Source organism: Trichosporon asahii, assembly GCF_000293215.1.
Source record: "Trichosporon asahii var. asahii CBS 2479 unplaced genomic scaffold scaffold00018, whole genome shotgun sequence".
Classification (NCBI taxonomy): Eukaryota; Fungi; Basidiomycota; class Tremellomycetes; order Trichosporonales; family Trichosporonaceae; genus Trichosporon; species Trichosporon asahii.
Window position 1 is genome coordinate 1,486,492 of NW_014040906.1, and position 26,549 is coordinate 1,513,040.

Sequence of the window (26,549 nt, forward strand, 5' to 3'; positions counted from 1 at the left end):
TGTGTCGGGATCGGGTTCGATGGTGTATGGACAGCGATGAGAAGAGGTTGTGGGATAGAGTGATGCAAAGACTTGATGAGCAGTGAGACCAGCAAGAACTAGACAGGATGGCCCGGTGGGAGGGTGAGAGCGCTGGTGCCGAGCCTGAGCCAAAGTCAAAGCAACGGCTGACGGTGCTGGCTGGCGACACAGGACGCAGGAGTCTATGATGATATTGAAATTGATTAGGGCATTGGGACCTTGAACCCATGCCCTTAGACATGGCGAGGTCAGCCCAGGTCAGCCAGGCAAAAGCTGGCGTCGCAGAGGCCGTAGCCGCAGGGCAACAGGGCACACAGGCAGCAAGCACCAACCGAGCCTCCGACCGTAGCATCACGGCCATCGAAAGCCAAAACGAGTGAGCCGGAGCGACAAGCGCTGATCGATCCTGGGTGGTCCTAGGCAAAGGACTGTCGTCGAGATGAAGCGCTCAATGCGCCAGAAGAGAGCTGCGCTGGAGTGGGCTTTCTCTCGAGGACGGTCGGAAGCTTCAAGGGCGGACTGTCATGAGTGAGCGCATGACTCCCAGACAGGCAGGGGCTCGCAAGGGCATTGTGGGCGCCGCAGCCGGCCAAGACCAGAGAATCGAATGCGCTGTCCCTGGATGGCCCTGAGTGCAGGGTGGGTTGCCACCAGTTCAGGCTTAGGTTGCTCAGGGTTCCCGCTTTCACCGCAAAAGCATAACCACGCCTAAATGCGGTCATTAATCCACCTCTTGCTCTAGTTGGCTCCAGGTGACGTAGCCGCTAATCCTCCATTAGTAATTCACCGCCGCCCATTAGGTTTTCTCGATCTCACTCTGGCGCGCCCGTTCCGCCTACCTCTCCTGGGCGCTATGAGCAGTAGGCCACCCGCGATCCGCGATGGGCGCACAATGGAGCAAAGCAGGCCATGCGGCCGTGCGGCGAGGGCAGATCACGCGGCAACAAACAGACAAGTAGAGAGCAAGATAAATGATGTGTTGCATGCAGCGGAGCGGGGATTAACGCTTGCCTGGCGTTCTGCAGGCTGTCGCTTGGTTGCGAGGATTCCTGCTGCTGACTGATGACAGGAAAGTCAGGCTGCGGTTGCTCCGAGCCCAGGTCGGCCAGGATTTGACTCAGGCTGATACGGCTGTCGGAGACGAGGTGATTCGCTGCCGGACTCGTCGCCCCTGCACACCGCCGTTTGCCCGTCCAGTCTTCCCCGCCAGGCTCCAGCCCAGACAGAGCGCGCCCAGGGAGAAGTAAGCCACACTCGACTCTGCAGGAACCCATGATCCTACGTCATCCCTCCACCGCCTCCTTCGCCTTTCTTCACCACTTTGTTCATGTAAGACTGCGACCTCTCGATCGATCTCGTTTCACCACCCGAGCGAGGCATGCGTGCACAACGGGCGGCATGCCTGTCGACGGCGCATGTGCTGCATGCTCTTGCATCCCTCTGCCCGAACGTCGCCTCCTTCCGCCCTTACAACCTTCCCAAGCTGTCTATGACAGACTTTTGAGTGAGGACCGTCGTCAAGGCATCTTTTTTTGGTCGCTGCTGTCCAGACCAACCTGCTCAAGGAACAGTGTTCACTGGTAACGGTGACCGTCGGGTCCACGGTCCTGGTCCTGAGTCTGTTGCTGGTGTGGGCAGACGATGCAGCGACCTGCTTGGACGATGGGTTTGGTAGAGAGCCCCCTCGCCCTCGACCCCTTGCGTCTGCATGCGATCCCCTGTGTCGATCTGTGAAAACAAAGCTTCAACAAACTTTATCCCGGGGTCAATGGGGACGTCTCACGTCGTCTCATGTCGCCGGCCAATCAGTGCCGTGCACGGTTCCTCGTCGGGTGGCTGTTTGCTGAGAGCTGCGGCAGGAGTGCGACGCTCGGAACCGTTTGGGGGTATGTAGGAGTGCCGGACGCATCGTTGGAAATCTGCATGAGCGGCACTCACCACTCACCACTGTGCTCGCTTGCACGACAGACAACGTGCAAAGGATGCAACGGACTGTCCGCGGCGCACCGTCGGACCGTATTCTTGAGAGCTCGAGGGTGAGTTTAATCAGATTGCTGCGCCGTCGCCCACATTCGCTCATTGGAGGACGCGCGCGAGCTCGCCTGCCTGGAGCGGTGGGAGGGAGATCTCATGAGAACTGGGGTTTCACATGTCCCATCGAATCGGGTTCCTTGATCTCATGATGTCACCCAGCCGAGCAGCGCAGAGTTGCGGGTGTGTTTTCGTCCCCAGATACATGACGCCTGCAAGTCAGCTGTGTCGACCGTCAATTGTGAAGTGGGTCCTGCCTGTCGTCTGTCTTGATCGGTCAGTCTGCTCGGGTCGTCATTGATTGCCTTGCCCACCACAACGCAGCGCAGCTGCATGCACAGCAGGCTGGTAGACTATATCTCTTGGCCTCGCCTCTGATCGTCCGTCCCCTAAAGCCTCGTCTGTGCACCACCGAGTGGAGCAGGGAGCAAGCTCAGGCACAGTGCCCACGTGCACAGACAAGACATGGCTTCCCTTGCGGCCGTCTATTCTGGAGCTCTTGAGCGTCCGGCAAGCGCTCAGACGAACGGCCCTATTCGCCCATGCTGTCGATGAACTCTTCGAGGCGAGGGCGGATCATCTTGAGCCACTGTCGTTAGGAAGTTCCAGCCACTGGAGTGTATGGAGAATATCCGCATACCTTGTCACGACATGCCTGGTGTCAGCAATCACTTTGTCTCAGTGCCAAACCCATGTCCGGCCCCCCCTTGCGGCAAGCCACCCGGCGATGTGATCATACAAAACATGGCCGGTCACTGCGCGCACTCCAATCCGCTGCCGGCTGGATCTTGCATCGTCTCACTCCATGACAGCGCGGCACACTCTTCGTACTCAACTCTTCGGCACTCACGATTTTGCCGCGTCCATCGACCTGTGCCGCAACATGGTCCCAGTTGATCTTCCCCTGCACATCAGCACTGACTCGGCAGCCTCTGCACAGGTAATGACTCACAGGCTTCATGTCGAGCGCATCCCAAAGCTGGCGAACCTGGGCCTTGGACCAGGCAGAGGGCTTGCCAGGTGCCTTCGACTCTTTCTTAATGCGGGGTTTCTTCTCCTTGGGCTGCGGGGAGGCAGTCGAGACGTCATCATCCGAGTCAACTGCCGATGGGGAACGCTTGCGCTTGCCTTTCGAAGACTTGACGGGCGTCATCGACTCGTCGGACAAGTCAGGCTTGATATCGTCGGAATCCTGAAGAGCACTGAAGCGAGCCATGGGTGGATGCGGGTGGGGTTGGAGTGAAGGGGGAAAGATGCATATCGAAGGGGCTGCCGGCGCTACATAGCAAACTTGGAGGCCGTGGTTGACTGGACTGTAGCACACAGCGAGGGCGCAAGGGGCGCAAGGGGTGCAAACGGAGGCATGTCGCTGAGACTCAGTGTTCTGGGCTACGCTAGGAAATCTCACAATCGAGATGGTGCCACGCTCACAACTTTTGCACTGCCGTCCTTCATAGTATACTCAAGACAAAGCAGACACCACCCACTCTTCTACATGTCTGATAATCTGGTGCAACGCCGCAACCCCCCTGCTCGGCAGCGGCCTTCCCACAATGCCTCGCTCCGCGTTTTCTGGATACCAGGACCTTTCCACGACGACGCAAGTCGACTGATGAAGAGCGGACAGTGAACAAGCTACGGCACCGTCTCCCGGCTTCCACTGACGAAGACCACTTTCCCAGTGGCCGGGGCTTGGAATGCCAAGGCCAGGAAGATAGATGCCCACGAGTTCCGCCCGTCGAGCTCATTGCGCTCGCCGTCGGTCGACTAAGACCAATCTGAAAGCCCTGGCCTGCTTTCATCCTCTTGTCCACCTTTCTTCTCGCGAATCAAGTGAGATATTACTTCTGCATACACATCAAATTATAAACTAACATGCTTCTGATGCGTCTTCGGCTTTACTTCGTCGTACATGGCTTAGTCCAGAAGAACACTGATGAGCTCTAACGGTCTAGGCATAATTGGCCGTGTCGGCGGACATACGCTCGTAGTGTCCAGCAGGCGACTTCTCCTGCATCTGCATTTGGGCCTTGGAGAGGGGCTTTCCGTCCGGGCCGACGGTGAGAGGCCCATCGTCGAGTTCGTCCTCGTCGTCGCGGCGGTAGAGGGGCTGCATGGGCTGAACCTTGCGGCGCAAAACATACTTCTTGACGCCGTTTCCCATCCATTTGAGCTGATACTTCGCATGAACCGCAGTCGGGACACTGAACACCTGATCCAGCTCCTCCAGAGTGAGTCCTTTCGACTCGGGAAGGAAGAAGAGGACCAAAAGGAAAAGAACGGCGCACCAGGCAGCACTGGAAAGTCAGTATTGTGCCACTCTCGGTGGTGGACTTCAGGAGTGGAGGTGGAGGTGGGGTCCCCAGCCGATCGCCGGTCACGTGTCGTGGCTTGACACTGGGCACGTGACTGGGCATTCGCATCCCTGGAATGGTGATGACGATGAGGTGGGCGGAGATGAATTGCTGAAGAGTACTCACTACCAGCCGAACGCTCCTTGCGGATGGAATGCGTCCAGGAGACGAGGGAACGTAAGGGCGACGATGAAGTTGAACAGCCAACAGATCGCGGTCGCGAGCGACATGCCGAGCTCACGCACGTACAGAGGGAACACCTCGGCGCTGTACGTAAATGGAACAGGACCTTCGCCGAGCGAGTACGCAATCGTATACAGGTAGATGCCTGTTGCGACTAGACCGATACGCGCAGGCGATGACTCGGGGATCCAGCTGGAGACGTCAGCGAGACTTTCGCGAATGGCCGGATATCGGCTGAACACCGAAGACCGGGAAGGGCAAGAAAGGTTCCACTCACAAACAGAATCCGGTAAACAGCAGTAGTAGCGACATGATCGGGAAAGTTACCAGGAGCAAGGGGCGACGGCCGAACCTGTCGATGATGAAGATGGTAGGGATGGCGAAGATAGTCTGCCCTGTCAGCGCTTGTCATAAAGGACTGATAGTAGCTACTCACGTTAAGCATACCGAATCCCCACGAGGCGAGGAGAGCATCGATCTGCGAGAAGCCTGCATTCGTGAAGATGCTCGCGGTGTAGTAGACGATGGCGTTGACACCGCAGAACTGCTGACCGAACATGAGAATGGCGGCACCCTGGGCGGCGCGGCGGTTACGGCCGATGGTGAACAGCTCGAGGAAACGGTTGTGCCCGCGCACGATCGACTCCTCCTCATTGAGGAGCACGAACATGTAGTAGATGTCGCGTGCAGCCGTGACGCGGTTACCTCGCAGGCGCAGCATGGACTCGTACGCCTTCTTGTACTTGCCCTTGCCCATGAGCCAACGGGGCGACTCGGGCAAGAAGGGCATCTGGCACATCACGATGAGGGCGGGGAAACCGGCAGAGCCCAGCATGAGACGCCAGTTGAGACCCGTGATGCCCGGCTTGTGCACGGGGACGTAGAAGAAGGCCAAGTCTGCGACGTAACCCAGCATCTAGAGGTCAGTCGCGCCATCCGGCTAATCCAGCGTACTCACGATACCGAACGCAGTCCACATCTGCCACTGCATGGTCATGCCACCACGGATGGAGGCTGGGGCCGACTCGGCGGCGAAGATGGGCACGGTCTGAGGTACAGACACCCGAAGAGCGATAGGGCGACGTCATTGGGGTGGATCATGTGTCAAAAGGGAGGTGGCACATGGTGCGTGGTTATTAATTGCGACGATAATCAGCCGGGAACCGGGAAGCAATGTCAGCATACGGTGGCAACGGTGGGCAAGCTGTCCAAAGCGCCAGAGGCGCCCTAGGCACAGAAATCAACTCACCGAGGACTTGGGGCCGATTCCGACTCCAAGGAAGAAACGGGCGATGAACAAGTGCCACCAAGTGTTGGTGCACGCACTCCAGATACAGGTAGCGAACGAGATGAAGCAAGTGACGAAGATTGTACCACGTCGGCCCAGGAAGTGGTTGAGGGGGTCGGTCAACCAACAGCCAAAGACGGCGCAACAGAGGTAGGGAGCGCCGTTGACGAGACCCTCGAGCCACTGGTTGCGGCCTGCCTGGGCGCCGGCGATGGAGGGTTCTGGGGAGATACCAAACTGCTCGGGGTAGAAGAGCTGGGCGCCAGAGATAACCGACTCGTCCATCCCCTGCACGGCAGCGGCGACGGAGCACGCGATCACGAGGTTCCACAGCGTCTTGGGCTGCTTGTAGATGTGGTGTGTCTCGTTGTAGAGCGCCTGGCGTTCCTCCTCCGTGAGGGTCTGCATGCGCTCCCATTTGTGCGGGGACTTGGCAATGAGGGCTCCCTTGCGGAACTCATCGACGGGGAGGTTGTTGGCGCGCGCAAACTCCTCGGCCTGCTGAATCACTTCCGCCTCAGTCAGGTCCTGGAGGGGGTTGGCGAGTCGCGCGGTCGTATTCGCGATCAGATCGGGCTTGTGCGAGTCCCTTCGCTTCATATTGGCATCCGTGTACGTCTCCTGGCTCGGCTTGGGGGCGTCACCGGCGGAGTCGACGTTCTCGAGCTGGCGCTGCTCCGGCTTGCTCGTGTCCGTCATCGCCGACGTGAGCGGGAAGGAGGACTTCTCCTTCCATCCGTGACCGCGTCTTTGGGCCATGGTGGATCTTTGGGTCTAGCTAATGGTCGTGCTCAGATGAGTAGGTGGGCTAGGTGCGTGAGGGGATTCTCCGCGTGCTCCGAGTCGCAGCCATAGTTATACTAGGATCGTGGAGCCGCCGCCGAGCCCCGGTCGCCCGAGACGCCTCCTCCGGTCGTCCCCCCTCCCGGCCTCCCAGTGTTTGCCTCTTCCCAGAAGTGCAGTTGGCTCAGCTGGGTCAGCCGAACCGGATTCCCAACGGATATCACCCCAGGGTCGCAGGGGCAGGCTGGTCATTTGGAGCCTGACAGCATTGACCCAGGCCACCCAAAATGGCCTGGACACCACAAGCATGACCTGCATGATACCAGCATGGCCAGCGGCATCCTGCCATCATCCCTGATGCTTTCGGGCCCAGCAAGCAAGTAGGCTCTGAGCGTTGAGTTTCCGTCATGGGATGACGTCAAACCTCTGTTCTATTGTTAGGTTGCAAGCCGGCCACCCTGGCTTGCTCTCCCCATGTGGGTCCTTTTGGCGGTCGCCTGGGCGGGGGAAGCCAGGGATCCCGCGGAGGCTAGCTGATCAGCTGCCCCTCCTGACAAGTGCTGCATGTACGGCCTTCCCCCTCCGGCCGCAGCTAGTCCAGGACAGTCCGCAGAATTCCTCCGTCGAAAGAGCACCGAGGCCGTGATGATGGAGCCTGACACCCGAGGCACACCGGCACCGACGACCAATGGGACCACGAATGTCGGGCGCTGCGGAGCTGTGACGGTAATCAGAGCTCTCACTGTTCCTGCTCGTCTGCTTACTCGTCTGAGGTCGTGCGCCGTGCGCTGACGTCTTGCCTTTCGACTCCACCATGAGAGCGTTCCTCAACAACATGACATCAACACGCACCCTCAGGTGGACACGGGGTTTAATCATACAAACTATACAACAATTGGTCGTGTCCGTCCCGGCAGCTCACACGTTTGGTCCTGGTCCCTCACAGTTCTGTCTCGGGTCCTCAGTCCTCGCCCCAGAGAGCGGACCACAGCTAGTGCTTGTCAGCATCATGCACCGTTACACCGAGACAGCCACGAGACCGTCTTCACCTGATCGATAGGCACTCACTGCTTTGCTCAGCACGTCTCCGATCTTGCGCCGCCCCTCGCCGGGCACCTCGTCCGCAAACATCATCTCGGGTCCCCGCTTCTTCCTGCCCTCCCCAAGCTCGCCCTGAGCGTGTCGTGAGACCATGGCTTCGTACAGGGCGCGCGGCGTATCCCAGCAGTCAAGAATAGCACTGACCTTCTCCGGGCTCATCCCCTTCACACACAGCAGCATGCGGCCGAGCCCTTCGTACACGGTGCGCACGGCCGACTTGTCGTTCAGCGATTGGTACACCTCGAACGACGACAAGAACGCCTTGCCCGGATACTCCTCGCGCAGCCGGCGCTGCAGGGCCGCATAGGAAGTCCTGGACACATGTCGCGACGGAATCACATGTAGATCCCGCACAAGTCCGCTCACAACATTCGTCATGGTCACGAGAAAGTCGATCGTGTCCGCCAATTTGTGCGTCTCCTTCAGGAAGAAGCCGCTCACGACCTGGATCTGCGACTTCGCCGTCATGATCTGCTTGCCGTTGAACTCCATCCGCTCAGCCACCTGCCAGTCCTCCACGATGTAGAAGACGTTGCCGATTCCGGAACGCTGTAGGCGGTAGCATTGTTCGTTATATCGACCGTCCCGGATACTCGAGCACAGGTCGTCGAGTCGCTTGCGCTCAATGACATAGTCGAGCACGCACTCGTCCCCTTCGTCTCCGTGTGGGTCGAGGCGGCGGGCGATCCAGCACATGTCGCCGAGGCGGAGAGCGCGCGTCTCCACGAGAACACCCCGGGCAGTGAGCTTGTCCGCAATGTTGTCACGGTGTGACTTGGACTCGATCTCGCGAGTGTCAAGAATGAGGACAACCTCATAGCTGCCGTGCGGGAGAGTGATCATGTCCTTCATGGACACGTCTGGCGTGGTGCACTCGTCGCCTGGTAATGGCATGTGTGCTGATAATCTCGGGCGGGATGGTCCAGCTTGAGGCTCGGAGGCGCTGCCTGCGGAGGTCACGCGACTGAGCTCCCTTTGCGGCAAAGGCAGCCTCGCCCTCTTAGCAGGCTGCACCGAATCCGCCACCGAAGCCGCCACGGAGGGTGAGCGTGTTGCTGTTCGCATGGGTGCGACGCTACTATTTGTCTCCTCGAAGGTGCTGCACTTCGGAGGCGCACCCTCATCGACAATGTACGCGAGCAACGTCTGGTCGTTGCCTTCCTCGACAAACTTGAGCTGAGAGACAATGGCGTGGTCCCGCTGCGATTTGCGGAACTCGATCTGGCGAAGCGTCACAAACTCGTCCGGGTCGAGACGTTGGCGGGCAGAAGTCCTATCATGGACGCGGGCACCATACTTGTCGATGTACCAGAAGCCGAACTTGTTGCTGTTACTCGGCGCACTCGAGGCTGACACTGATCGTGATTTCGCCAGCGAGCCTGTCCGCGACGGCCGTCCCGAGCCTGCGCCCGACTCCGCCTCGAGCAGTTCAGACAGCGAGGGCTCGTCATTCCGAGCAAGCGGTAAGAGTTTCGGTTCATCCTCGAAGTCGGGGTGCATGTTCCTGAGTGTAACGGCGACATCGCTGCTGTTAGCAACCTTCGGCTGCAAGAACTCACTATCCCTCCTCGGTCAGGCAATACTTGTGCGGGCTGCCCGAGACGAAGACGTAGCCCTTGTTAATGAGCGTCTTGATGCCGTTCCACGCAGTCTGGTAGCCCCCGCGCTCTGAATGTTCATAGCTGCTGTCGCAGTACGGCTGGGCGACACGGATAATCTCGTTCTTCGTGAGGAAGACCTGAATCGTGTCTTCTGGGTTTTCGACCTGTAGCAGGAGTCCAATAAGGATGCCGTAAGCACCAGAGCCCTTCTGCGGGATGTACACCTTGGGTGCGGCGCGCTTCTTCTTTGGTGGTGGGGCGTCACTGGTGATGTCGGCTGGTGGCTCGGACTGCCGTCGTGGTGGAGCAGGGCGGGCCGGCGAAGTCGGGTATGGCTCACCAGTCTCCTCGCAGTGAGCCTTCAGTCGCCGCTCCAGAATGTTGACAGTCTTTGGACCAATACCTTGCAGCTGGATGAGATCGCGCGGACGAGAGTAGGCAATCGGACAGGCGGCAAGAGAACGACACCCCTTGGCGTACATTGTCGCCGTCTTCAGCCCCTTCTGGCGGGCATCGTCGCGCAACTCTGTCTGTCAGCTACGACGGCTCATCTCGCAGCTTACCTTCCACCCATTTCAGAAATAGCGGGTTCGCACACGGCGGCGGTGCCATGGCGTCCTGCTTCGTTGATCTGTCGGCGCTCCAGTGCGGTCGAGGGTTGGTTACAGCTCCGTCATGTCTGCTCAGAAATCCATCAACAGTCGCGTCAACCGGGGCCGAAATTACGTGGCGCACGTGGCGCTATCACGTTTTGTTTGGTTCCAATGCCGTTGGGAGCGACGTGCTCTCCCTCGCATCGCTCAACCTGCATCAGAAGTAGTGAGGACAAGGAAGACAGAAAGTACATGCATACAACTTAGCACCACAAGCCCTTCGCGGTAGCTACGACGTGCCTCCACCGGCATGTGCAGCATCCGCGCATATCTACAAGACCGCCGTTACGTCGGATATCGCCGACAACCTGGAAAGCACTGGCGACGAGCGCTCTGGCGCCTCCCCGGGCAGCGCGCGGCAGGCCATTGATGCCCATGTCGGTACCGACACGGAAAGCCTCGGCCTGGTCGAGAAGGCCAAGGACAACGTGAGAAGGAGGAGCGTGCTCGGGCCCCGGGAGCAACGTCTGGAGAAGCTCGCGCGGCGACTTGAACGAACAGAGAGGAACGAAGAGGCGTCCCTTGGCGGCGTCCTTGACAATGTCACGGGACACGGCGATGTACTGGATCGCGCGGCCAATGTCACGCGACTTGGCAACCGTGTGAGCCCGCATGAGCGTCGGAAGAGGGGCACCAGGCTGAAGTACCCGTCGAGACACCGCAGGATGGATCGCCGCCGACCACTGCATGTCGTCGGAGGGCCGTGTGCCCGTCGAGTCCAGCACTGACCATGCGAGGTAACACACCGACTCCGACAGAGAGCCCATAACAGCATACGCGTAAAACTCCAAATGCGAGTGGCTCGTGACAGGTAGACACTGGTGAATGTTGGCGTTCGCCTGTGTCAGGCAGCGTGCAAGCTGGCCAGGCGATCCGAAGCCGATATCAACGGCGTAGGCGCGGCACATTTCCAGGAATGGATATATCGGGGCGAGGCGCGGAATGAGCGAGGCGAACAGATAAAAGGCGGAATGGTCCTGACCGGATAGTCCAGGGATAGTAGTGAGAGTGAACACACGCTCAAGTGCAGAGCTCTCGGGCTCGTACGCTTGAACGAGATGCAGTTGGATTGCAGCCAAAGCACGGCGCCGACGGGCAGCCAGATCTTCGGCCGGGATAGAAGGGTCAGGTTTGTCGAGAAGGTCACGGGTCGCACGTCGCCAGGCGTAAACCGCAATTACAGGAATCACAAGTTCTCGAGGGAAGGCGCGCTTGACGATACAGAAGTTCACAACGGTTCCGCCGTTGAAGTCAACCCCGTCCTCAGCATTAACGAGACTTGACAGCAATCGGGCATCGACCTCAGGCGGGTTCATAATGCAGTGCAAAACGAGTTGCAGGTGCTTGATTGGATTTCGGGGCGGGCACGGCGGGAGGTCGGGAACTAGGATCAACAAGGTGTGAACATGAGCGAAGAGCGCCGAAGTGGCCGTTGCGAGGTAAGACAAAAAGCACGAAAGAATAGCGGGCCTGGAGTTAGCAACGGCAGGATCAGCAGCACTCACTCTACCCAAGCACAGCCATCCTTCTTCATGCCGCCTGACCACGTCCAGAGACCTCCCCGAGAGGCGATGCTGCGCGTCAGTGATGGTTCCACAGAGTAGACTTACTCGTTGACCCCAGTAAGCCACAGCGTGCCCAGGATCCAGCACGCATAGTCCGGCCGTGTCGAAAGACCGCCGCCGAGATACTGCGTGAGGCCTATGGCACTCGCCAGCCCAAACAGCATGCAACCCGGGCTGAAACCCTTTGCTCCCATGCCGATACAGTTCGACAAACCGAAAGACTCGATGACCAGCTGCGCTCCAACGGCCGAAACTCCGGCCCAGAACGCTGCAGCACCTGGCCGTCGGCGAAGAGTGAGAACTGTGCTAGGCGCAAGCTTTCCCGTCTCCCGGGCCTCTTCGATCTGCTCGTCCCATGTCCGGTCTCCTGCGGGCGACGCAAACGGGATGACTTCTCCAAGCGAAAGCGTGGAGTGCAGGAGAACCAGCGTCACGGACGAAAGTGCGGCGAGGATCGGCGCTATTTGCGTTTGCAAGAAGGTGAAGCCCGCCAGGGGTAGCTCGAACCTATTTCCCGTCAAACAATGCAGCTGCATGTCAGCTCGGCGGCTAGGATGCCACTCACACTCCTCAGAATGCATGCATCGACGACGGCGGCGGACACGATGCACAGCAGGACGAGGCCCACCCGCCTACCAAAGAAGGGTCGGTAGATGAGCGACAGCACAACCGGTGGCGCAAATAGAAACGCCAATCTGACTTGTTAGCGTCGCCAGCACTCGCAGACTTACGCGTGGCAAGGACGCAGCATGGCTGCCACCTTGAACGCCAGTAGACGGCTCAACAGTCGAAGTCGCGGAGCGTAGAGTGTGAGATGTCGAGAGTAGTGCGTGCGGCAATCCAAAAGATCAGGAGGACATGATAAAACGGAGATCAAGAGGTGGTTTGACTAATAGTGGGTGACGTCAAATGACAGGCACGGACGCGCGCCCTCGGTCTCTTGGCCGTCGGCCAGCGGCCAGCGGTGCGCACAGACCGACGGAGGATGGAAAACCACTGATCACGACTCACTCCACCACCCGCTCGTTACCCAAACAACATGCATCGGTTAAGGCGTGGGCGTGACTTGGAGCTAAGCCTCGTTAGTCTCTGCACAAGTTATGTCTAGCGTTCAAGGCTATGAAGCTGCTCCGCTTACCAGGCAATGGGAAGCTTGCGGCCGTTTGTTGAGTCCGAATACTCGGCCGCTTCGGCCTCCACTCCGCCTGCTCGCACCACTCCATCGGCCTGGAGACCTGGCCGAACTCCGTATCCCTCTGCTTTCTGTCAGCGATGACGGCGTCCTTTTGCGAGTTTAATCTGCTGATATGACGACTCAGACTTGGCAGTTCGCACTCAGGACCCCGCAGGCCTCGAGTAAGCCGACCTGCGGCTATTTTCGACCGCAGGGTGAATGACAATGAACATACCTACGGCCGTCTCCCACTTCTGCAGTGATTACGTGAGGTCATGAAGATGCAAGAAACTACATTGTTACAGTACAGATGAATGTACACGCCTATATATTTGATTGTGTTGAGCCTATGCTGCCGTCTATGTACGACAGTCTTGAGATATGGATTGGATTAATGCCGGGTCATGCTAGGGGTTCGGATGAGCGTGAGGAACTCCTCGCGCGTCTTCTGCTGGGTCCTGAAGCAACCCAGCATGGTGGAGGTAACTGTGGTCGCGCCGGGCTTCTGGACACCGCGCATCGACATGCACATGTGGCTAGCCTCCATCACGACGGCGACACCACGCGGGCGGATGGCCTCCATGATGGCCAGGGCGACCTGCTTTGTGAGGCGTTCCTGAACTTGAAGGCGGCGCGAGAAGGTTTCGGCGATACGAGCGAGCTTGCTGAGTCCGAGGACGAGCTTGTTGGGGATGTAGCCGATCGAGATCTTGCCGGTGAACGGGACGAGGTGGTGCTCGCAGAGCGAGAAGACGTCAATGTCACGGACGATGACCATCTCCTCGTGGTCCTCGGCGAAGACGGCATCGTTGATCACGTCAACCAGACGCTCCTCGTATCCCTTCGTCATCCACATGAGCGCCTTGGCGTAACGCTCCGGAGTGCGGAGGAGGCCCTCACGGTCGGGGTCCTCGCCGATACACTCAAGAACAGTTCGGAGGGCTCCAGCAAGCACCTCGAGGTTCTTCGCCTTCTCCTCCGGCGTCGACTGGAGACGGAGGTGGGTGCGCTTAGCTGAACGTTAGTGCAGTTGGCAAATTCACAACGTACCGGGCCAACCTAAGCCATTAGCGTCAGCGATGCCACCGGGCGGGAGAAGCTCGGTGGAAGCGGAGGTGGTAGCGAGCGTGGTGACGGGCTCCTTAAGGGCGTTGCGGACCTCGTCGTTCAGCTGAGCATTGAGCTCTTCATCCTCGAGCTCCTTGTCGTCAGTGCTCTGAGCACCAACCGAGGGCGACAGCGGGTTGGCGTGGGAGCCGGTGGGGGTCGATGCGCCCGAAGCGGGGCGGAAGCCGTAGCCCTCGCGCTGGAGCCTGGGGTGGAGAGGCGACTGAGACCGCTTCTCGTCAGGAACAAAGCCGGTCTGAACGTGGGCTGGCCGGGCGGCAGCAGCCTGAGGGGGTTTGTCACCGATCGAAAGCTTGTCCAGCTGGGCACCGGCCTGCTCAAGAACGGAGGTGGTCGCCTTGGGGCTGCGGGCGTTGCCGCTGGGCTTTCCGCGCTCCCAGTCACCGGTCGACGACTCGGACAAACGGGAGAGATTGTTGAGGTTGGGCACAGGCTGGGGCTGTGCCTTTGACGAAGCTTCGTTGACGGGCTTGCCGGACATGATGAGATGGGTGGCTCGAGCAAAAGTTGGTGGTGCAGCTAGCTGGCTGATCCTGTCCAGCTGAGCACTATCATTTCCGATCGATTCGATTTCAGGAGCAGTCGGGCTAACGTCATGCCATCACGTGATCGGACTTCATTGCGCTACTCCGAATCCTGAATTGAAAAAAAACCGGGGAATCTACTGAAACGAAACTGTCGGCGTTTTCAGCGGCCCACGCTAAACTCCGAGTGCCACTTTCGAGGAAGGTGCCCTCTGGAGAATTGGTTCCGTGCAGGCGACCGTTGCAGGGCGGTGGCTGCTCAAGTGTTTCGACGGGCGGCTGAGTCTGACTCTAACCATCAAGGTCACCAACTCGTATCAAAAATGGTGAGTCGCGACGACGGCACCGGCAGTGTTACCGACGGACGACTTGCGAACGATCGATCGGCACGATTTCGAGCGACTGGGACGACCGATGGAGCGACAGTGGACCGGATGACGTTGGAAGAAGGACACAGCGGACGACGAATCTTGTGAACCTGTGATCGCAGATGGTTTGGGACAGCAGGCGGAACGATTCTTCAACGGAGCGTGATCGACCGGAGATGTGCATGTTGTCGACGAGCGCTGGAGCAGGAGATCGATGTGTCGACATGGAAACAGCTTTCGATTGTGTGGGCCGCGATATCGATCGTGACCCGCGAGACCTACTACACGCCCTTATCCGACAGCATAGCCTGCGCTGAACCGACATCGAAAGTTTTCTCGCATTCCGCTCGGACCTTGCGCCTAATCGCCGTCGCAAGCCTTCTCGCCGATGGAACACTGCCGGAACACTGCCGACCCTATGCTCTACCACCGGGAGCTGCAGCTAACATCTAGACCAAGCGTACCAAAAAGGTTGGCGTCACCGGAAAGTACGGTACCCGTTACGGTGCCTCGCTCCGTAAGACCGTCAAGAAGATGGAAATCACCCAGCACGCCCGCTACGCCTGCCCCTCGTGCGGCAAGGTGAGTTGTTTTTGCGGGAATTGAACTGACAATCAGTCTGCCGTCAAGCGTACCGCCGTCGGTATCTGGAAGTGCAAGGGCTGTGCCAAGCAGTACGCCGGTGGTGCTTACACCCTCGGCACCCCCGCCGCCGCCACCGTCCGCTCCACCATCCGTCGCCTCCGTGAGGTTGTTGACGCTTAAACAGCGTTTCTCTAGAGGGTCATGGTAGCATGTACGGTTGGATGTATAGCATTTCAGATATACCCCTCAGCTGGACATTACTGACCGCCTGAGTAGCTCACCGCAGAGAAACCATCGCTCGAGGCGCCGGCCGCGACACACATGAAGCTTCTCGACTCCTGCCATTGCTCGTCATGTACCGCGCCTAGGAGCATGAGTCACCTTTCCACACTTGAGGGCACCGAAGCTCGCCTCTGGATGACAACCCGCCGCCCCGACGGTCGACAGTCCCACCCAAACCAGTCCGCACGGGCTCCTGACGCGACTGCCATGCGCCGGTCACTCCCAAGCTAATCCATGGCGACTACATCCCTGTAGCCCGGTATACACTGCAGCCCAGCTGCGGTCCACTGCCTGCTGTAGAGTGGAGATGAACTGACTGTGGATGCAGTCGACCTTGTATGGCGTCGGTCGCACTTGGACAAACGAGGCGACAAAAAGGAGCAATACGACCTTTTTTCGGCTGTCCCAGAGAACGAACCGTGTGCGGATCCCCTTGCCATCTATCTCTTATTAACCGCACGTTTACCACTAAGCCAACTGTTACCTGGGGGATGGGCGACTGGAAGACCTGGGCCCTTTTGAGGCGGTTGGCGCTAAAAATCTAGGGAGAAGATGCTACAGCCGCGGCTGACGCTTTGGGGGCCGTGAACATCGAACCCCGTGAGCGAAACCGTTGATGTCCCTTGTGGCCTTGCCCCTAGGGCTCTGCAGCTGCCATGGTACAGAAGTTGGGAAGGATGGATGTGTAGAGCTACAGCGGTTTATGCATTTTTGATTTCCTACAACTTCGCCGAGCGATCGGCGCGGTGCATATGTTCAGTGGCGCCTCAGATGATAGTGCGACAACGCTTATTGTGACTTCACGGATACTGATTGGCGTGCGCAACCCGCTGATTATCTGCGCACATCGACAGTGCAAAGGCTCGATCCTGTTCCCAATTAGGCCTGCGACGTACGAACCCCGCGCTCACAGATCGAAGTCATGTGTTTCGATCTGATCCCAGTTTCCGGCTCCCAGGTATGGTCGATTCGAGAGTCCGGTGCTCTGTTTCCGCTTGGGCTACTGGAATGGTCTCGAATGGCAGGCTCTGCGCAGTATGCACGTTGAGTTAGCTCGGCGGGGTAAGGGTGCAGCACCCTGCCGTTCGAGACGAGACTCCCCAAGGTTAGCTCTCCGGCGTGCAGGGTACGCTGGGCAACTGCAAAGGAGGGGCCCGAGTCACTGGATACTTTCATATCGATGTGAGCACCTCGAGTGAGCCGGACAGAGGGAATGTAAGCAGCATGCAAGCTGACATGAGAGGCTAATAAATTATGGCACCGCGTCAAACAAAAAGGGTTTTGCGTTACGACCGATGGTTCTTTCATCCTCAGAGGATCGAACCTGTGCGGGTCCCCGTCCAACAAGCCCATTTTTTGGTATTATACCACCGCACTGAAAACCGCTTAGCCAACGATTGGGGACATCCCCCATTCCTCGTGGTTACCTATCACCAGTGATCGCTTTACTCCGGCGTTTAACAATAAGTGGTCGTGAGTCGAACCCGATCGCATTCCGTTAGCACCAAGCAGCCAATCGCTAAAATGCCAAAAACCCTTGATTCGCAATAAGTAACGGGGCCAATTGAACCGATGTAACCGATGATCGGAGAGTGAACTACTCCAAGGCAAAAGTTTAGGCCTCTTAACGATATGTAAGTCGTAACGCAAACATCATTGCTCTGTTTTAACCCAGAGCTCAGAGAGCTTTTTGTCATCATTTCAGTTAGACTAGAGCCTGTTTCTGGGAGGCTTATCGTTTGCACGGATGTGAGTATCTCGGCACGCTAGTGGATACTACGGAACTGGGTCCACAGCCGCAGCTGTGTTGGCCACCTCGCTCGGAGAGTATCGGCTAGAGCTCAGTATGGGCCTCATTACCGTTGCTAGCTTTATCAGTTTCAAAGCAGCGACTGCCGGAGACTGATAGTCAACCTCCAAACTTCATTGCTGGGCATGTGAGGTCGACTTTCAGTATTGATCGGGAGGACCGGTCCAGAAAGTGACTGTCGTCACCAGTGCCCTTCATGTTAGCAACTAGAGCATGGAGCAACAGCGGATCTTCAGAGCGCCCTGCCAGACGCCGCTCGGAGTTTACGCGACTGGGATGCCCTTTGTCCGACACCGCGCGCGCAGTCCTGCGCGGTCGGTTGAGTCACGGGGGCACAACCTGATTGATGGGCTGCGTAAATAGGAAGCAGCTCACCGTCGGTTGCGAGAGCAAGCCATACTGAAGTGTTGGCTGTCCCCCGAGCTGATGCAACACTGTGCGCCTCCTGCGGAGATGTTGGCTGAACAATCCCAGGCGCACCCCAGCCGCTTCGTGAATGAACCGTCCTGGGACCATCCGACGTCAGTGATCAGTTTGCGAATGGCATCAACTGGTGCCAGGTTTGGCGCCCAACGCCATCGACCAAGCAGACGCCCGTTCGAGCCCCGACGACGACGAGAAGACGACATGATGCGATCTAACATATTTGCTACTTCAGAGGGCTTGCCCGATGAGACTACCTATCCACCAAGATCTCTGATCTCTTCTTTTACTCGCTTGTGGCAATATCCATATGCCACGGCAAATTACCGGGAGGGCCGGATACGACCCCCGTCGCAGGTGACCGAACGAACCTCCACTTCCAGTGTGCGTCATATCATCTGGCCGATGTACCTGTTGTTCTAGCACTTGACCACAATGATCTCCCGAACGACACAGCGTACGGCCTTGAGAAGCTTGCGCGAGCTGCGGCCTGCTGCCATCTTGGGAGCAGCTGCGAGTACACGGCTCATGTCAGTGAAGATGAGCCGGCCACTGGATTCAGACGAGGCGGGCAATCAGTACTGTGAGCTCAACCTCAAGCGTCTAGAGCGCTAACGCCGGCAGGGAAGACCTCCCTCGGAACGCAGATCTATCTTGACACACGGCTTGGCAATGCAGAGTACGCTCTGCCGAAGCTGCCGCCGAACGAGCCTCCACCGCCCAACCAGATGTTCGGTCAGTTCCTCGCGATTCTCATCAAGACGGCGAAAGTTGAGACAGTCCTGGAAATTGGGACTGGGCCGGGATGGTGAGCGTTGCTCCGACGGAGCAGCTCCGTTTAGGGCGGGAATAAACTGACAACAGTCTTTCCACTACCTTCCTCGCGACACCGCTGCCGGCGCAGGGCCGCATCGACGTGCTGGAGACGAGTACGACCAAGGCTGCGAAGGCGGAGAAAGCGTACCTTGACCTGAACTTCTTCCCGTTCCCAAAGGTGCACACATCTGCGAGTTCACTTTCTCCTCCAGGAACGCAGGAGGGCTACGACCCGGAAGAGCGAGGCTACGATCTCGCGTTCGTGCACGATACATCCGTAACGTTGGAGAACTTCAAAACTGCTCTGAATGCAACGAAGAAGGGTGGTATCATTGTCTTGAATGGCACCGTTCGGGAGGGCCGGTGAGTTTAGAGAGCTGTGCGGACCTCTGATTGAGCTGACTCCAGTGTTGCCATCCCGCCCGAGTCGCAGGACGAGAACGACGACTACATCGCCGTCGAGGCTCGAAAGATCAACGAGTGGATCAAGGCTGACACGGGCAAAACTGTGCTCGGCAGCTGTCTGCAGACTGTTGATCGTGTTTGGGAGTGAGTTTCCCGATGTCGTCGCTGAAACTGACGAACAGCGGCTTTACTGTCGTCTACAAGCGGTGACAGCATTACATGTGTGTCGCGTCTATCGTGAAGTTGTACCTATGAAGCATTGTCATTATTCTCGTTCACCCTGACCGTCTTCTTCCCTTTCCCTTTACCCGGCTGATCTCCGCTTCCTCCGCCCTCCTTCTGATTGCCGCTTGCGTTCTTGAGAATACCCTTGGCTGGGGATTTTGTCGCCCCACCACTTGGCGTTGTTGGTCGACTATCGCCGTCTTCACTTGCCTTGGGAGATTCGGCGTTGTCGGGTTTGGACTCGTGAGCTTTGGCATCTGCCGCTTGCTTCGGCGACTTCGAGGCGGAATCAGCACACTTAGCGCCCTTCCCTCCTCCTTGCTGCTGCGGCTTGGCAGCTCCTCCCGGTCCGCCTTGTCCTCCCGGCTTTTGATTTGGTGGTCCTTTCTTCTCCGGCTTCTTTTGCTCGCCGATGCTGTCTCCCTCCCAGCCGTAGCCGTTCCATCCCTCATATCGTCTCCATGGCTCGCATACTCCTTCGTACTCCCTCAGACTCGGTAGGACGGGGTAGTGCACGGAAATGTTGCGACCACTAAGACGCGAGTGCAGACGTGCAGCCTCCTCAGCGCGTGGCGGATTGTACACGAGTTGCTGGGTGAGGAGTGGTCCCGGTCCCGCCTTCCAAGCGCTGTAGTCCGGAGTCGGCTGGTTGATCGGCTCGTACTTCGGGTAGTAAGTGTAGCTGAGCTCGTCCTCGCCGTCCTTCGCGGGGTTTGGGGGAGTTGCGCAGTGGCAGCCGCACTCTTTATCACAACCACATCCTCTGGGCCGGAAACAGCCAAAGAAGCTAAACCCCCCTCCGTTTGCCTTCCTCTTCGCTTTCTGCTCTGCCTTCTTTGCAGCCTTTTCTTCAGCTTTGGCTTGCTTGTGTGCGGCCTCAATCTCCTTCAGGCGGACCTTCGTCTCCGCCTCCAGCCTCTCCTTCTCGAGCTGCCACGGGCTCTTCTTCGCGTCCTTGGCGGCGGCCTTGTCCTTCTTCTTCTTCTCTGCAGCAGCCTTCTTCTCCTCGGCGGCCATGCGTTTCGACTCCGCCTTGAGTGTGGCTCGCAGATCCTCCTTCGTGTAAGCTGGCGTCGGGGTCGGCATGGGGAGTGGGATGGGGAGGGGTTTCGGGCCCGGAGTTGGCGTTCCCGGTCCCTCAATGTCCGATGGGTCCGGTGGGGTCGGCGTCGGCTCCATGGTGACTGGGTGCCCGAAACTGGCCAGACTCGCCGAGGACGAGGACGACGGGGAGGGCGATCTGAAACGTACTTTCTTCAGTGTGCCGGGCATCGTGCAATCGAGGGTTGAGGAAGGGTTACATGTGACGAGCGAAAGACGTTTGCTGGGAATGCCAGAAACAGAGGACAATGGAGAGAGTTTGTTTACATTACTCCAGCAGAGGGTCTGTGCTCAACACGCGTCTGGTGGCAAGCATCTTTTGTTCGAGGATCGAGGTTCATTGCCGCCTGCGCACCGGCCGGCCTCATCTCGGGGCTGGGCGTTCGGCGCGGTCGGGGCTGAGTGTGCCACACGCCCCAGGCACACCTGCTGGCCGTTTATCTTATCCCTCCCGTTATCTCCCAGCCTCCTCTGCCATGCATACGAGCATTAGACTGTTCAGCCAGTAGCATGGGCGTGCGTGTCTGGACGTCTGGAAATTCTTCTTGCGGCTAGAATGCGGCAAGGCCGTTAGGGCGCCGGGGTGGGGGCGGCGGAGCACATCAGACAGGCCGACTAAATCGAATCGGGCCACCCCCTGACGCCACTCCTGCCTCGTCCTTGTTCAACCGGCACGGCACACTCTTATGCATGTCACACCCTCTTTCCGGCACTGGTGAATGCTCTTGCGATCGAGATCTGGTCGAAGAGAGCCGTAAAGGCTGCTGCGAGCTTTTGGTTGCGATTTGAAGGCTCACAAACGTGGTGGGTAGGCCTGGCTCGCAGGAATGCCAGTGTCAAGGACTGCAAGTGCGGGGCCAACGGCAGGTGCGCCAGGACTCGTTTCATCCGGCTTCAGCCTCCACTCCAGGATCCTGGTCTTCCTTTCTTCAACTCGGCATCCCCGGCACACACGACACTACCTCTATCCAGCTTGACATGCTCACCTGCACCGCTTGTCCTCCAGCTGCACCGATACACTCGCTCCCAAGCTAAAAATAATGACCGCTATCTGTGCATATACTCGCAGACGGAAGCGCGCTACTTACGAGATCCTGGGAGACCTGAGGGTGAATTCCTCCCTCCCCTCCCGACGCCGCCGCACGAGCCGCCCCGTGCTCCCAACTCCCTAGTTATACCTGGCTTCCCTCCTTACAATCATGCGTGGCCAAGTAGGCCAAGGCAAGGGTCGCCCCGGATGGCCCGGATGGTTCGGCTGGGCCGGCTCCAGTAGTCTGAACCTGACGTTGGTCGCCGATTGCAGCTTCCAGCAGAGGCTGGCTGCTGCATGAATAGCTGTCGTGAGACTTGTGAGTGAGCGTGCGCTTCGCCTTCATATCATCGACGACTCGCCCCCGCCCTGCACACTGAGCACCGACACCGGCGGCGACCTGAACGACCACTGCTGGACGACTGCATGAGACCGAGCGCGAGTGGGATTTCGAGCGTCTCTGCTCGGCGGTTTAACAGCACAGACCTTGAAGACCTATCCACGAGCACGCCCCCAGGTCCGCCAGGCAAGTCAGGCCCTCAAAGTCTTGTCTCTCAGAGCCCACTGCGACCACTGCACGCGCTGCGACGCACATAACGCCCAGCAGGTCCAAGCAAGCCATGTACCCCTTCAACCATCCGTATCATGCACAGGGCTCCTCACCCACGCGCCCAGCCCAGACGCCCCAGCCGCCCCGGACGCGTTCCCCGTATGGCGGCACATCTCCTAACGCCAGAGGTCGCTCGAGTCCCTTGGAACCGCGAGAGGCGCACACGCAAAGTCGCCAGAGCGAGTGGTCCACTGTCCCCGCTGTCAACTACTCAAGTACCTACCGCTCATCGCCATCACCTCGATCGAGTCCGCGACCGCAGTACCACACCCAGCACTCGAACCTCAGTGCGTCCTCGTTCGTCGACTACTACACCGGCACGCCCGCCAGCGCCATGGACACCTCTCCACTCATTAGGGGGCCAACAAGCACAAACTACAACAACCAGAGCTACGACGCACAGCGACAAGGCTACGACCAATATGACAACTATGGGCCGCCGCCCCCGAACCCATATGACAATCACAATAGCAGCCCGGCTTCGCCCGCTTACAATCATAACCAGCTGGCGCCAGTGCACTCGAACGATGGGAGCTACTATAACAATGACCTGACGTCCTACTACTCGGGCGACCACGACGACAAGAGCTACTCGTCGCACACTGCTCTGAACTCGTCAAACTCACACATGGACGGATCGCCGAAGAGCTTTGGCGTCGGCGAGGTCGTCCCGACCATGTCGTACTCGTCACCACCGCCGCCAAGTCCGAACATGGGCTACTCGTACCCGCCAGCACCGTCACAGCTGCCTGCGACTCCGGGTTTCTCGGGAACGAGTCACTGGCAAATGGTCCGCAACAACATGATGGCGCGCCGAGTCGTGAAGAAGATCCCGCTCACGAACGGCAACTTTGTGATCGACGTGCCGGTTCCGAAGGAGGTGATCCGGCATGGCCACCTCGGCATCGGCGCCGAAATCGGCGAGATGGAGAAGATGCGGTACACAGCCGCGACTTGCGATCCTGACGACTTCATGCGCTGCAAGTTCAACCTCCGCCCGTATCTCTACGGACGACGGACAGAGCTCTTCGTGAGTGACGACGGACTGAGTGGCTCTGCACGTCTCGAGGCAGTACCAAGGTTTCCGCGGTCCCATTTTGGAATCCACGTCGCAGCCCAAGCAACCGCTTCGGCTTCGCGAAGTGGCACGGTGGATCAAAGTGGTGACCCAGGAACATATTGACGCTCTGACGGTGCCGGAAACATTCAGGAGCGGTTGAGCGACCGGGCGACGCAGGACTGCGGAGTAATAGACTGACACACTCCAGATTGTCATGACAATGTACAACGAGACCGCCGACCTGCTGCTGCGAACACTAAACTCGGTGATCAAAAACATTGCGAACCTGTGTGGGCGCGACAGGTCCAAGGTGTGGGGCGCCGGAGCGTGGCAGAAGGTGGTCGTGTGCATCGTGGCCGACGGACGCAACGTCGTCGACCACCGTGTGCTCAAGGTTCTCCAGGTCATGGGCATCTACGCCGAGGGCGTGATGCAGGATACGGTGGCGGGCAAGGACGTGACGGCACACATCTTCGAGGGAACGTCGCAGGTCATGGTGTCCGAGTCGGAGAGCGGCGAGGTCGGCCCAGCCCCAGCGCCGGTGCAGTACATCTTCTGCCTGAAGGAGAAGAATGCGAAGAAGCTCAATTCGCACCGCTGGTTCTTCAACGCCTTTGGCTCGCTGCTGAAACCGAACGTGTGCGTCCTCCTCGACGTCGGTACGAAACCGTCGGGCAACTCAATCTACGAGCTGTACAAGGTCTTCCAGAAGCACGACAACGTCGGCGGCGCATGTGGAGAAATTATCGCGGACAAGGGACCGTGGGGTCGATACCTGCTCAACCCGATCGTCGCCGGACAGAACTTTGAGTACAAGATGTCCAACATTCTCGACAAGCCGTTCGAGTCCATCTTTGGCTTCATCGCTGTGCTTCCCGGAGCGTTCTCGGCGTACCGCTACGCTGCGGTCTGCAACCACCCCGACGGCACTGGTCCGCTCGCTTCCTACTTCCACGGAGAGATGATGAACCTGCCCGGTGCGCAGGCCAAGATCTTCGAGCGCAACATGTTCTTGGCCGAGGACCGTATCCTGGCGTTCGGTGAGTAGAGCTCTCCGTGTTCCGCCTTTAGCTAATGACCAGAAATCGTAACGAAAAAGAAGGCAAAGTGGCGACTGCAGTACGTCAAGTCGGCCAAGGCATCGACGGATGTGCCGGCCAAGGTGCCCGAGTTCATCTCCCAGCGTCGTCGCTGGCTGAACGGCTCCATGTTCGCGTCGATCCACGCTCTCGCCCATTTCTGGAAGGTCTGGACGTCGGGACACAACTTCATCCGCAAGTTTGCCCTCATGTTCCTCACGCTCTACAACCTCGTCAACCTGCTGTTCAACATTGTCTCGATCTCATCCTACTACCTCGCCTTCTATTTCCTGATCAACTCGAGTGTCGCGTCGCCGGATACGGATCCGTTCTTCGGCGCCGGAGAGGAGATCTTCCAGGTCGTCTCGAAACTTTACATTGCTGTCCTGTGAGCTGCATATCGCCAAGAGATAGCTGACAGGCAGGTTCGTCGTCCTCATCTGTTCCCTTGGTAACCGCCCGCAAGGATCCAAGTGGATGTACACGATCTGCATTCTCTTCTTGGCCGTGTGTCAGGGCGTCATGCTCTATGTTGCTGGCTGGACGGTGTACCAGACTGTACCGCACGACGCGGCCGGCTGGCGAGACGTCAAGGGCCTCTTTGAGAACGAGACGTTCCGAGACCTGGCTCTTGCGCTGCTGGTAAGTTAAACAGCTTCGCTTATGAACTGACGTGCAGGCAACGTACGGTCTCTACTTCATCTCGTCGTTGATCTACATGGAGCCATGGCACATGTTTACGTCCTTCATCCAGTATCTCCTGCTTTTGCCGTCCTACGTGAACATTCTCCTGATCTACGCCTTTTGCAACCTCCACGACGTCTCATGGGGAACGAAGGGTGACAACGGCAGTGCCAAGGATCTGGGACAAGTCAAGATCACGACGAAGAACGGCGAAAAGGTCGCCGAAGTGAAGTCCACGCGCCAGGAGGACATTGAGGACCTGTACCGACAAGCCAAGGCCGAGCTGCGTATCCCGATGGAGCACGTCAAGGAGAAACGCTCGCAGGAGACGAAGCGCGCAGACGCGGACCGCAACTTCCGCACGCACGTCGTGCTCTGGTTCCTCGGCGTCAACATGATCATCATCCTCGTCCTCACGAGTCACACGGTGACCGAGTGGCTCAACACAAAGTTCAACCCGAATCCGGAGGAGACGAACTTCAACCCGTATCTGGTGAGTGCAAGCTGGGCGGCCGAGCTGCCAAGCGCAGCGAGGTCCGTAGGCCAGTCGGCCAGTGGGCTACAGGGAGGGTGGTAGGGGTTCTCGCTTCCCTTATAGGCAGACAGCAAAGCTAGAATGCGTGTGAAATCGAGCTGACAGCACAGAAATTCATCTTCTGGTCCGTGCTCGCCCTCTCCGCGACACGCTTCACGGGCTGTCTCATCTATCTCCTCTTCTGGTATCTGGGTCTATAGGTGCTTCCGCACCTATATACCCGCTTCCTTGGCCCCCGCCAGCGTCTGGGGTGCGCACGTGTGACCCACAGCGGTGGGCCAACTATCTTTCTCTTTTCTTCGACATTATTTTGGGAGCTTTTCTACTTTCTTGGAGGATATACCCTGTACCTATACAGGTAAAGAGGGGAGGAGAGGAAGAGGGGGAATGGGGAGGAGAGAGGGAGCGGAGAAGAGAGCAGCTCATGTTTGTGCCAGCCCGCGGAGTGTACCTCAGTGAATGCCGGACACATGGGTTACATTGCCGAAGCAGGGTAAACTGTTCATGTTCTCGCGTCACGGTGCAGAACAGGAGGTGGCCTCGAGAACAAGCACAGGGGGCTTACATGACAAGATGTCGTAATGCCCTGCACTTTGCACCGAACAAACACGGCACGCGCCGGCCAAGACTGGCAAGTGCCCTCAAGGAGGAGGGGAGGGAATCAGGGGACGAGGAGGAGGGATCAAACACACCCAACACTGCGTTACACAGGTAACACCACGCTTCACGCTTACAACGACACGACACGCGAGGACCGGGGCATGGACAAGGCTGGCCCTTCATGCCCCGGTCTGAACACTCCTTACTCTTAGGTCATATAGAAATCATAATGCACACTACTATTCGCAAAGCCTTTTGACTGGACAGTGTGCATAGTCTAAAGTATGGGTAGCGGGCGTGAGCGTGGGTGGTGTCGTGGATTGAGAAGGGGAGGTATAGACATGACGGGTGGGTGTTTGGTGTGGTATGGAGGGTGGAGGTAACGGTATGGATCATGTATGGCGCGATTACGTGTGTGCTTTCTTTTCGTTTTCACCTTCCAGCTCAAGCTTAGGTCCCAGGCCCGAAGTCCCAAGGGCCGGTCCCGCGGAAGACGTACGAAACACGGGCTCACTCGAAATGCCCCCCCC

The 26,549-nt window shown here is 58.3% G+C and overlaps 7 protein-coding genes across 7 annotated transcripts; 4 read left to right on the plus strand and 3 right to left on the minus strand.

Moving 5' to 3' along the window:
- Positions 1 to 260: 260 nt before the first annotated feature.
- On the plus strand, positions 261 to 553 carry A1Q1_00248 (uncharacterized protein; the record flags this gene model as incomplete). The annotated part of the gene is made up of 2 exons (XM_014326576.1): positions 261 to 397; positions 442 to 553. The coding sequence occupies 2 exons, from the start codon at positions 261 to 263 to the stop codon at positions 551 to 553; spliced, it is 249 nt and encodes an 82-aa protein (XP_014182051.1).
- Positions 554 to 2,584: 2,031 nt separating this feature from the next.
- Positions 2,585 to 3,268, minus strand: A1Q1_00249 (uncharacterized protein; the record flags this gene model as incomplete). Its single annotated transcript, XM_014326577.1, has 4 exons — positions 2,585 to 2,641; positions 2,693 to 2,707; positions 2,903 to 2,956; positions 3,005 to 3,268. 4 exons carry the CDS (start codon positions 3,266 to 3,268, stop codon positions 2,585 to 2,587), a joined length of 390 nt encoding a protein of 129 aa, XP_014182052.1.
- Positions 3,269 to 4,003: 735 nt separating this feature from the next.
- Positions 4,004 to 6,636, minus strand: A1Q1_00250 (uncharacterized protein; the record flags this gene model as incomplete). The annotated part of the gene is made up of 6 exons (XM_014326578.1): positions 4,004 to 4,349; positions 4,533 to 4,781; positions 4,867 to 4,979; positions 5,026 to 5,505; positions 5,548 to 5,637; positions 5,839 to 6,636. The coding sequence occupies 6 exons, from the start codon at positions 6,634 to 6,636 to the stop codon at positions 4,004 to 4,006; spliced, it is 2,076 nt and encodes a 691-aa protein (XP_014182053.1).
- Positions 6,637 to 14,729: 8,093 nt separating this feature from the next.
- On the plus strand, positions 14,730 to 15,539 carry A1Q1_00251 (60s ribosomal protein l37a; the record flags this gene model as incomplete). The annotated part of the gene is made up of 3 exons (XM_014326579.1): positions 14,730 to 14,732; positions 15,228 to 15,356; positions 15,405 to 15,539. 3 exons carry the CDS (start codon positions 14,730 to 14,732, stop codon positions 15,537 to 15,539), a joined length of 267 nt encoding a protein of 88 aa, XP_014182054.1.
- A 2,770-nt stretch (positions 15,540 to 18,309) lies between these two features.
- Positions 18,310 to 19,305, plus strand: A1Q1_00252 (O-methyltransferase; the record flags this gene model as incomplete). Its single annotated transcript, XM_014326580.1, has 5 exons — positions 18,310 to 18,457; positions 18,499 to 18,682; positions 18,739 to 19,053; positions 19,099 to 19,239; positions 19,278 to 19,305. The coding sequence occupies 5 exons, from the start codon at positions 18,310 to 18,312 to the stop codon at positions 19,303 to 19,305; spliced, it is 816 nt and encodes a 271-aa protein (XP_014182055.1).
- Positions 19,306 to 19,344: 39 nt separating this feature from the next.
- A1Q1_00253 (uncharacterized protein) lies at positions 19,345 to 20,499 on the minus strand (the record flags this gene model as incomplete). The annotated part of the gene is made up of 1 exon (XM_014326581.1): positions 19,345 to 20,499. The coding sequence occupies one exon, from the start codon at positions 20,497 to 20,499 to the stop codon at positions 19,345 to 19,347; it is 1,155 nt and encodes a 384-aa protein (XP_014182056.1).
- Positions 20,500 to 22,071: 1,572 nt separating this feature from the next.
- Positions 22,072 to 25,461, plus strand: A1Q1_00254 (chitin synthase 1; the record flags this gene model as incomplete). The annotated part of the gene is made up of 5 exons (XM_014326582.1): positions 22,072 to 23,091; positions 23,330 to 24,161; positions 24,204 to 24,588; positions 24,626 to 24,842; positions 24,880 to 25,461. The coding sequence occupies 5 exons, from the start codon at positions 22,072 to 22,074 to the stop codon at positions 25,459 to 25,461; spliced, it is 3,036 nt and encodes a 1,011-aa protein (XP_014182057.1).
- Between the last annotated feature and the right edge of the window lie 1,088 nt (positions 25,462 to 26,549).